This window comes from Phalacrocorax aristotelis, chromosome 3, assembly GCF_949628215.1.
Source record: "Phalacrocorax aristotelis chromosome 3, bGulAri2.1, whole genome shotgun sequence".
Taxonomy (NCBI): Eukaryota; Metazoa; Chordata; class Aves; order Suliformes; family Phalacrocoracidae; genus Phalacrocorax; species Phalacrocorax aristotelis.
This window is the reverse complement of record NC_134278.1, coordinates 122,613,356-122,624,887: the sequence shown is the minus strand read 5'-3', so window position 1 is coordinate 122,624,887 and position 11,532 is coordinate 122,613,356. Positions and strand designations below refer to the sequence as shown.

The 11,532-nt window shown below is 38.8% G+C and overlaps 1 protein-coding gene across 1 annotated transcript in view; it reads left to right on the top strand.

Annotated features, from left to right (window-relative positions):
* The first annotated feature begins 832 nt into the window (after nt 1-832).
* The window catches only part of FMN2 (formin 2), a 159,550-nt gene continuing 148,850 nt past the window's right edge, over nt 833-11,532 (top strand). Inside the window, exon 1 of the mRNA XM_075089405.1 lies at nt 833-2,806. Coding sequence (XP_074945506.1) covers nt 859-2,806 — 1,948 coding nt within the window. The 5' untranslated portion in view covers nt 833-858. The remainder of the gene's footprint in view (nt 2,807-11,532) is intronic.

Sequence of the window (11,532 nt, the reverse complement as noted above, 5' to 3'; positions counted from 1 at the left end):
AAGATATTGAACTGCTGGACTGACCCAGCTTGGCAATTTGGCATCTTATGCCCCTTTGTTTCTATTCCAGTTATTTAAAATCTGAATTTTAAAGTGGAAGGGAATACCTGTATGGACATTCAGGAAATGTATTTATGAAATATGGATGCTTGTACATTTAAACCAAAAATGGAGCAGAAGAAGCAACCGATTAAAACAGTTGTACAAGCTTCCAAAATAGTTAGCAAGTGGCAGTGTTTAATGAATTATTAAATATATAGTGTGAAATAGAGCAATGGTTTACTGTATCCTTTTTCCGTAGTAGCATACGAATAGTGCTATCTTTCTTGTTTGTTTTGTCTTGTTTCATGCCAGATGTTCTTATCAGGGAAAACAATGGTGGTGTATTTTAATATTGATGAGTTGATTCTCCTGGGAATAATAGTATATCTACCTTCTCAGAATACAAATTGTGGGAGGTCTTTTATAGTGTAATTACCATAATGCATTGAATTTTAAGTGCAACTCTTTAAAACTGTGGAAAGAATTTTTTATTATCTCTCTTCTCTCTACTTTGAGTGACTCTCCTTTTAAAACTCTGTTTTGTTGGCCTTTAAAAAGTAAACATGTAAATCACCAGAGGTACTGTGTAATCTGTCAAAGTAGCATATGCTTAAGCACCTTATAAACTATTAAATAAGCATAATATTTCTCTTTCCAAGGTTATTAGTTTATTCGTTTAAATGACTGCAGAACAATTGCAGAGTAATTAAAGTACTTTGCTTTACTGCTTTAACTTTTTTTTTTTCTTTTTCCCTCCAGGAACCTAACACTGAAGTCCTGAAATTATAAATGACTTGGTGATGAGCTGAGCTTGCAATGCAGGCAATAAAAACCGTGGAAAAAAAAGTGACTTTTATAAAGGAAATACTTTTTACAGAATCCTTCCTAAAGAAACAAGAATGCAGCAGAAGCCCGGAGAGCAGGCAGCTCCGTGAGCAGCAGCCATTGGAAGGAGCTGTCTGCAGCTCTCAGTGCTGTACTGAGCATGTCCCAGCGGAGCCCAGTGCAAGCAGCACATTATGCAAAAAGGCAGCTCTAGCAGATGGGAGAGAGGCACAGCAAGCATTTACTTCGCTTGCATCACCACCGCTTGAAAACAAACCTGGATCGCTAGAGGGGATCTCGCCGGCAGGCCAAAGGAATGAAATCTGGGAGCATGGCTTGATTGTCGAAGGTGTTGCACTGCAAAAAATCATGGGGAATCAAGATGGGAAGCTAAAGAAAAATACAGGTGATGTGCATGAAGGAGGAGAGGATGCCTCTGGGCCCAAGGATACAGACGGCACAAAGAAGATATCGGGAAGCAGAAGGGGACTGGGGAAGCATGCAAAAGGAAGTGAATCTGGGAAGAAGAAGGGTAAGTCGGACTCAAGGGCCTCCGTGTTTTCAAATCTGAGGATCAGAAAAAATCTGTCCAAGGCTAAAGATGGGAATAGTAGTTCACGGGAGGATGTTTTGGAAAGCCAGGCCTTGCAGGCTGGAGAACTGGACAGTACTCATTCAATTGTAACCAAAACTCCAGATATAAGCATCTCTGCAGATGAAGGGGGTCTCTCAGACACAGATGTGGAACATTTTGAAATCAGAAATGAAACTGTCCCAGCTGCTGCAGAGACACAGGATGGACAAAGGACCAGCTCTGGCTCTGATACAGATATATACAGTTTCCATTCAGCCACAGAACAAGAGGATTTGCTTTCTGATATCCAGCAAGCTATTAGACTGCAGCAGCAGCAGCAGGGGGCAATTAACATTGGAACTGAGGACCTTGTCACCACAACAATGGGCCGACACATGGCTAATTCGCAAGCAGCCCCCTTAGATTTTGAACGGTTTCTTTCAGTAACAACCACTGACAAAGAGAGGAGCCCAGACACCGAGGGGGCTTTTCCAGCGATATCTGAAATTGCGGAAAACATTCCCGTCTCCTGTGCAACTGAACGTGAGCTGAAAGAAGCGGTAAATGGCACAGGCTCTCCTGGTAACAGCTTATTTGAAATACAAGAACATAAGCTATTGACTGAGGAGCAGGAACAGCTCGTTGCTGGAGTGGATGCTGTAGCTAGTGAAGTAGAAGATGATTTAAATAGAACTGCAGTAGAAGAAAGTGGGTGTCAGACACACAGCTCCACACGACCTTTTCCAACCTCGGTAGCAGACGCTGAGAGTGAAATTGCTGAAGTGCAGGCTGTTGATTTTCAGGACTCAGTAAGAGAGGATGGTATTTCAGATACAGGCCATGATCATGCTGCTGAGACTCAGGAAGGGAAACACTCTCTGTCAGCCAGCCGAGAGGACCTGCATAATGGTTTATCCACAGAAATTAAAAATGGCACTTTGTCCTCCGAGGGGACAGCAGGCAGTCCGATGCTTGGTTCCCGATGCTTTAAGCCCTATCTAATTAATCCTTGTTACATCAAAACCACAACTAGACAACTGAGTTCTCCCAACCATTCACCATCTCCCTCCCCATCCCAGAGCCCGCTTTTTACAAGGAGGCAGGAGTCCTTCCACAAAAAAGAAAAAGTCTCAATCAAGAAGCAGAGGTCTGCTAGTTTAGCAGGTTTATTTAGTCGTTCCGCAGACTGGACAGAAGAGGTATCTAATCACAAATGTGAGATACCACAGAAGGTGGGCTCTGCAGGCTACCTGGAGCACAAGGGGTTTAGAGAGAAATTTCAAACAGAAAGAGTGCCTTTGACTCATTCAAGAAAGTCCTCAGGGGTGCAGGCTTCTACAGAGACATTTCCCAATGTCTTTTCAGGTGAGTGACATGTATTAAGTTTTTTTTCCAGAGAGTCTTTGGAAAGATATTTAAAATACTTGAATTCAGTCCTTCACATTTACTATTGTCTTTACTTGTGCTGACAGTTTTAAAATTGAAGGCCTGATCTTACAAACACAGTCACATTTCATTAACAAGAATAGCCTCTCTATTGAGAGTCAGCCTGGCAGTACTGCCAGTAAAGGAAGTGCGTAACTCTTTGAAGTTTTTCTTTAGGCTTTTCTCCTTTGACTAAATCCTGTAGGAAAAGGCTGGATGCCTTGAATTATTCTTACTAAAAAATGCTAAGAGCTGCACTGTTGTACGCAGACCAGCTCTCTGCATAAGTAGATCTTTCAGATGTAAAGCTTTCTGTAACTGGGATCCTGTTCGGGGTTTTCTTGTGCTAGGTGCTGTTCTGATGTACTGTAAATATCTGAGAGCTGCACCTGGTATTGGACTGAGGCAGCGATGAGGATTTGCTTAGTACAAAAAGGAAAAAGCCATGCAAGTACAGATAGACAGCACTACAGAAAGGAACCAATTTCCCCTTCAGAAGGGGAAGAGGAAAAAAAAAAAAGTTAATGCCTTGAAAAGGCAGCATAAAATGGAGAAGGGAAACAGTGGGTAGTACAACTTGGTAGCTGTGGCAAGCTGCTGCTCAGGCTACATAAGGTGACTAACTCAGGAAAGCATTCCTTTACCTTGCCTGTTGGGAAGCTTGCATCCTCTCACAAAGGCATAGGAATATAGAGTTTACAAATGAAATAGTTTGAACAGATAGTTTTATTTTCTTTCACTTTGAGGGCTGCTTTTGCCCCTTTCTCTTCCCCCTATCTGAAGTTTCTATATAAAGCTAACGTATTCACAAATAGAGAAGGCCTCTGCCACAGAGGAGATATGTATGCAGAGGAAACTCAGCAACATATTCCATTAATTTTTCATTTAAGAAAACTAGAAATGAGAGAATATGCCTTATGAGCATCTATTATAAGATTAAAACAGCTGAATCTATAATCAGGTTTGTTTTGAATAAAATCTGTTCAGGTTCATGAGCGCAGTAACCACATATGTACCGGAGTTATTGCCAAAAATCTTAGAATTTTTTTGTGCTTTTATGAAAACTAAACAAAACAGTATGATTTATGAAGGGAGAAATAACATGATTTTAAAATCACATGTAAGAAAATAGTTAAGCTATGAACAGCTCTTTTGCATAAAAAGACTCTTGTTTTATACTGTAGATTTTGAAAATTATATAATGTGTAATCATTTGCATTCATAGTGACTTTGTGTAAATTCTGCTCTTCTTGACATCACAGCGGTAGTGATGAATGAACCTGTCTGGAAACAGAAATTAAAATTAGTGGCTTTTTTGCACAGCAGCCAACTCCAGGAGTTTGAAATATTCAGATAAAACATTAACATTATTTTCCAGACTCAAACCTCAGTAATACTTTCATTCTTCAGTAGTCTTGAACAGAAATCCCCAATTTGTCTTGAAAATTCAAGTTTTTAACACAAAAAATGCCAGCCCCCTCTGAGGGAGGGCAGTGCCCTCTGAAGTGAGCTGAATCTTTTTTTGTCTTTTAAAGCCCTTCCACCTGTTTTCTTAGTTTTAATTTTAGACATACTTATCTGAAGTTTTACAGTTTGAGGTGATCACAACTTTCAGATTTATAGCATAAAAAAACCTTTTTATTTTTTCTGCTATCAACATTTGATAGTTTATCAACCACTCAGATAGCAAAGCTATAAATTGCATCACCAACACTTAGACTTTGTTCTTTATGGTGGTGCTATGATGGACATATATTTTATGTAGCAAACTTCAAGAGCATGGAATTACTTTTTAGACACCTGTTTTCCAGGAAACAGACTCCTTCAGTTCCTCACAAGGTTTTGATTTACTTTTATTAATAATTTTTGGTATATCGTGTCTTCCCACCAACACTTTAGACTGTTATTGTGAAGGGACCAATGTCCAATGCAACAATAGTTCTGTCTCTTATGGAAATCAGCGACCCTCATTTGCATGTACATACCAGCTGTCTTTACAGGCAGAGGACAAATATACCTTTCAGTTCATGCAGAAGAGTGTGGAATGAGGGAACTGGAAATGACATGATAACATTTATCTTTTTTGACCATTCTTGTTATTTTTAAAAATATATTTACAAGCTAAAAATTATCAAGAATATAAAAATAACAACTACCGTACATGAAAAAGGGAAATTAAACTGAACATTAGTATTCCCACAGACTGGCTGTAAGAGCCAAAAAGCCTCATTATTTAAACCAATCTGCACAGCAACAATTACAGAAATAATTTCCTTGTAATTTGCATACTGCTTTTGAAAAATGTTGTATTTTAATTGCATGCATCAGATGCATCAATTCAGGGATTACCATCAGGCTTTTAGAAATAACGTTCTTTACAGTAGCTCGTTTCTATCTTTAAAAAAAAAAATCAGCTTCTTGCCTAGAGCATTAAATCCCATCTTGCTGTGCAGTGACTGCAGTGTTGTGCTGCATTTCTAACTAGAATCAAGTAAAATATTCCACAACACTTCAGTCATTGATTTTAATGACAGCAGGTTCCATGCTGATGACTGGCCTACTTTAGCACTATATTGTGGTTTGGCTGTCTGCCATTGGGTTTTCACAATGATCCATATGAACTCTTCAGAGGCTGTTTTAATGTAAAATATAGATAGAATCCAACAACTGGAACGGTAGAGACTTTGCGTATTTTAATTTTGCTTCATAGACAAAAGAAGTAAAGCATGGTATTTCAAATTTGATGCATTGGCGAACACTGTGGTGTGCAGAAATTTATTGGAATTTTGAAATCCAGGCTTCAGATCTATTTTGTTTATGATGAGAACACCTGTATCGGAAATTGCAGTGACAGTAATTATAAGTTCTAGATTAACTGATGCACAGTGGAGCCACGGCTTTTATGTTGTGGTCCCAGGAGGACAAGAGCTGAATGAATGAATAGGGTTGGCTCTCTTTCTTCGGTATGTAGCAAGGAATGATCTGCACTAACATTAAGAGAGTATCGTGGTGGGAAAATGGAACTGATGTTTCTAAACATTAACATAACTGAAATGGAAGAGCTAATATATTGATTTAATAAAAATGAGTTTATTCTAGCATTAATTTGAGGCGTAGTAATTGCAGAGGAGCTAGTAAGGGTGTCTGTTACATAAACTGTATGTAAGAGTCCCATCAGCTGTCCCAGATGGTAATTAAACTCAACCCAGAGAAACCCATGCCCTTTCTAATCTCTGTTGCCTGGCTGTAACACACTGCATAAATCTCTTTCAAACAGATCATTTATCTTCAAATTTCCCTTCAGACATTTATATTTGTCCTGTTCTGGCTGTAAACTGGAGACCAAAAAGAATCCTGGTTACCATAAAACAAACCCTGAAGTCAGTCCTGTGTTTGTGTGCTCACGGCTGCTTTCTGATTTCCGTGGAATGCCAGCCTGCCTCTCACACAGGCCACTTTATCTCACTGTGCTAATGTCATCTGCGCCCACTTGCAGTTCCAGTGTAGTGTCTGCCTTAGTAGAGGCAAGTATGTGAAAACTTGAGAAAGCAGGATGAAATTTTGTTTCTGAAACTAAAAAGATCTACTTTATGAAACTTTTTCAAGGCTTGGCTTTTTTTTTTTATTCTGATTCATGTGATGATACAAATCCATATTGTGTGCATCTATTGGCATCCTGAGGAGACTATTTGTCATGCAACGGTTATGGTTTACTGTTTCACTGATGATGTTTGTAAGCAGTAATACAAATGTTTCTTTTATCAGATGGCATGGCAGTGCAGCCCCCTCTAACTAAGGGAGCTGCCCAACAGCAGCCCTTCATGTGACATGGGATCACGCGCTGCACTGAGTGTTGCTAGTAGGCATCTGAAGGGAAAGGTCCTCCTTTTTTTGCCTAGTAAACCCAAACCTGGAGCGGGGCTGGAAAAAAGCTGCAATACTGCACTCCAACTATGGTGAAAATGTGTTTGAAAATGGGCTGCAATATGTTATTGAAAGACTGCTGAGTGCTGATAAATTGTTTTAATGTTACCATGCCAGCATTGCAATATGGGAATTGGAGCAATGAGAGTAATGTCGCTGGAATGCAGCGCAGCCACAGGGTTGTTTTGATGGGGTCTCATGATTAATGCTTTGATCTTTATCTAGAACTTCATTGGGAGTAGCAGGTTTTGGTCATGGGGTTGAGCGGCTACATCTCTCAGGCAACCTCTTTCTGAGCAGCAACCCCGTTCTGAGGTCTGACTGGCAGCCTGGCTCTGCATCTGGAGTAGAAATGTGTTGTCTTGGTTGCCTGCTGGTGTCCTTTGGGGTGGAAAGGGGGAAAGGAAAAGGGACAGTTTATAGCTGGAGGTCTGTGCAGCAGCTCTGCTTGGATCTAAGACATAGTACCAGTATAATATCCATCACACATGGGATCTGGCTAGAACTGGTCATTAAAGGACATTGCATACTTCAGTGATTTCATGGCTGTGAAATGAGCAGTGGATTATTCCAGTGGGAACAGTTATATGGAATTTGAGTTTGAATGTATTTCTTGGATCTAATTCTGCTGTGTTATTTTTTAAAATATTGATGAAGTATTTGAGATTTAGTCATAGATCAAGTTCTAATGTGAATCGTGGTGATAGAAAATGCAAAAATACTAATTAGCCAAGGTATTTCCTTCATGCTGCAATTTAACCAAGCTCAGGATATGGCCAAGTGCATTCCTTATAAACTACTCCTGCCAAAATTTGAACTTACATAAGGTATAGTGGTGATGAAGAACATATGTGTAGGTGTTTCTGTGACTGTGGCTTTGATTATTTTTAGGTGTATTTAAAAGCATCATTCTGTAGTGGCTAGGTGGAAAACAACAGTTTCTGGAAACATACTTTTATGCACACAATGTATCTTTTGGGGGGATGAGGTGAGTTGGTACAAGGGGAACAGGGCAGAAGTGGTGAGAAGCTGTGAAATGAAGGATGTGAGGACTTTACACTGTGTCACCTAGTTTCTGCCTCTTCATATGATAATACATAGCCAAATGCATTTCATTAAATGTTTTAGAAAAGGCAGCAAAGTGACTTCAGGAACTGTGTCACTCTATTTCCTTTAAGCAGAAGCAACTTCCTGCATTCCTATGTGGTAGTTCACGTAAAGGAAGTTAAGGACAAAGAGATGGTCTGTGTTACCTTGAGTACAAATGACTATTCCTCATTTTATTTCCATATTGCTGCTGTCCAGAATAAGTTTCCTTCACATTGATGGAAATAACTACGCTTTCTGACCATGAATAGGAAGTAGGTTATGTCTTCTGATGCAAAACCTTGCTTTATTCTCAGGTAAATACAGACCATGGCCTCTTTCATCTGTAGATGCACAGATGATAGGACCCGTTAAGTCAGTTAGCAGTTTTGCAACAGTAAGAAGCAGTGGTTATGAGATCATGTGTGTGTGTGTGTAAACAACATCACAGTTGTAAAAGTAAATTGAAGATACATAAAATTAAATGGAAATGTATAAATACAGAAGAATTACAAAAATGCTTTTTGATGTCTTGACATATACAGCTAAAAAGTGGCAGGAAAGCCTAGTCACAAATCAGATTTATGATTGAGACATTCTTGTTTGTCAATAAAAGGATGAATTGTTTGCTTTCAGGATCTACGTTAAAGTTATCAGGGGCACCAGAGCTCTGAACCTGGTGTGAATTTGAATCAGGAGGAAGCATAGATAACTTTACTGTGGAGCTTATTACGAGAGGCAGCTTTCATTCTAGAGTTTATTTGATGCTGAGATCTGGCTCAGATGTCCTTTGAAGATGCATAATAGGTAGTAGGTACCAGGGGAAAAATAAACCATACCCTTTCCTCTCCCTTCCACTGATAAGGAAAAAATCACTGTACAAAAGAAGTCAATGCTGCAGTAATGCTATAATTAACTACATTAACATCTGTTAATAGTCATTGATGAAAAGGCGGTTTTCATTATTAAGAAAAAAAACAAAACACCAAAACATCGCCTTCATAATAGAGGGTGTGTATCTAAACACTATTTTGTCATGCAAAGAACATGAAGGTCCAGTTACAGCAAGGAGACATGCATAGGTTTTATTCAGATGAAGTCTAAAAGAACGTATCTGCACACATATATAGGTGTGTGGATATATCTTTTTATTTTTCATGGAACGTGTTTCTAATTTTCTGCTTTTATCCTGTCTTCATCTTACCAGTTTTTGTTTATGGGTACAAAGAAAAGCTTTTGTACATTGTGATAAATATAAAGAAGTAATGAAAACGCAGTTATTAAAGTTGGAGGTGATTCTCAGACCTTGAGTGTTCAGGTCCTGGAGAGGAAAAAGAGATAAAGCACACTGGGCCTCTATTGAGCAGCTTGAGAAATCTGTTATTTGTGTCCCACTTCAGAGGCTTGGTAGTTCAGTTCAGTTGTGTTTTGTGACTTGTGGCTGCTTGAGCAAATACTTGGATTTACTTCTAAGGTAGAGATGGGCCAGACCGCATTAAATGTCAGATGAAACGTAGAATCATTGGGAATAAAGAAGTTCTACAAAATTGGGTTCTGAAGAACAGTGTGTATCAGTCTGGACTGGCAAAAGATGCTGTTAGTAATAGATGCCCAAAAAGACACCAGAAAAGCTTCTTACTTTAGAGAGCTAGATGGAAAGACTTGTGGCTTTCCAGCAGTCTGTGAGAACCTGGCACAGAATACCACTTTCACATCACAAATCACCACAGAAACTAAAAGGGTAAAGATGGGCAGAATTAAATACTTGCTGAGAGGAACCTAAGCACCTGGAAAACACAATATGAAAGTTGCCAAAGATGCATATGGTGCCTAAAAGATTCAGTAGACAGACACATATAGATTCTCTTTTATCAGAAACCACTGTAAATAGGAAAGCTTTAGCAATATAATTCTGTAATCTGCAATAACACTGCATTAGAACCTGAAGAGAAATCAAAGTGAAAGGAGACATGCCATGTAATGCTGTGGGAGTGTGCATCTTGTTTATATTTTTAGAAACATATTTTATACTCTGTGCCACTGCTTTACCATTTGAATAATTGTATGATATATAAACTTCATCTTCTGAAAGATATTTAGTGACATATAAGATATAATCTTACCTTTCACTATATATATATGATTCAAATCGTGAAAGGTAAGGATAAAAGCATAGTTTAATACTTTGTCTCAGCTTATCCTGTATGTCATATATCAGAAAATTCAGTGTGGGGGGAAGGTGTAATATCTTAGTCACTGTGAAAGCAAATTTTCAAGGAGCTTAATGCTCAAGTTAGAGAGACAAAATGCTTAAGAGACTTGTTAATCTGCAAGAATTCTGAAAGCACTGTCACAGACAATCACAAATTTTTTTATATATTTTGAAGGTCTGGTGATAGCAAAGCAATGTCCACTTTTTCTAAAAGTGTCATGATGTTGTTATGGCAAATGATCCAGGCAATTTTAGCTGTCTTATTTTGACTGCAGCAACAAGCAAGGCTTTGGAATGAATCTTGAAGTAGGAAATTAAAAGATACAATTAGTTGTTTTGGATATTGTAAAAGGGTAAAGAAAAATTGAACAAAATGCAGCATGGTTTTAGCAAAGATCAATAATATTACATTGAGAGCTTTTTATGTACAGCTGCTTTCTAGTCAAAGCAAGAGTGTAGGAAGGAATTAATCTGGTTTTCCATACAAATGGCCAACACTGCAAATCACTTACCTGAAGAAGAAAATTACTTTCATGTTACTTTACCAAGTGAAATTTTCAGTAAACTCTTGTCTGTCTGTATTATAATACAAATTTCAAAATTAGGAACTGGGCTGGCATTGTGAGTTCACTCATCAGGACCAAGGTTTGAATTAGTCAGTTTTTGAACCGACTGCTTCAGCTTTTTCCAGCATGATTTGTGCAAGTATGGCATACGGTTAAATAATCCTTTAACAGACCATTGGGGGTATGCTGAAATTGGTGCTGTTGCCATGTCCCATAACCAGCACGAGTGGAGCAAGCTGCTTGGTTCGATCATGTGACACTATGGATAAAGAATGGGATGGGTTTTTTTGAAAACTGTTTGTTTGTAACATCCTTTCTGGGGTGGTGTTTTATTTCATTAAATCTGGGGTCTTTCCCTGACATCTTTATTTCTGGGGAATCCCATTTCTGAATTTTTGCCAGACCTTTGCTTTTTCGATTCCTGGAAGAATTTCAGTAGCTTTTGTACAAAGTGCCACTTCTTCCCTGTGCACACCGTGGTGGCCCCGGGGGCAGCAGCAGGATTCTCTTGCCAGTGGCAGCTTGCACCCTTGTTTCCAAAAGGGAGCACACACAATTGTGTTCCCTGGCTTTTTCTGGGATACCTCAAACACTTGAAGCTGTTAACATTTAGTGATTCTCTTTCTGTAACTGCATAGTGGGCTGCTTGTTCTAGCTGAGTGAGTTGAAACCTCAGTAATACAGATATTAAGCTCACTTGCACAATCCAGAATCTGTTTAAATGATTAGTGATAATTGTGGGTCTAAAATAAGGGGAAAAAATTTAATTGCTTGAGTTGCACAGGGGGTGATATGTTGTCATTTTAACTTAGAGCTAGTCAAGACTTTTCATGGAAAATTTGTAACAGTCAAGAGGGTACTGAACGATGGGACGGTAT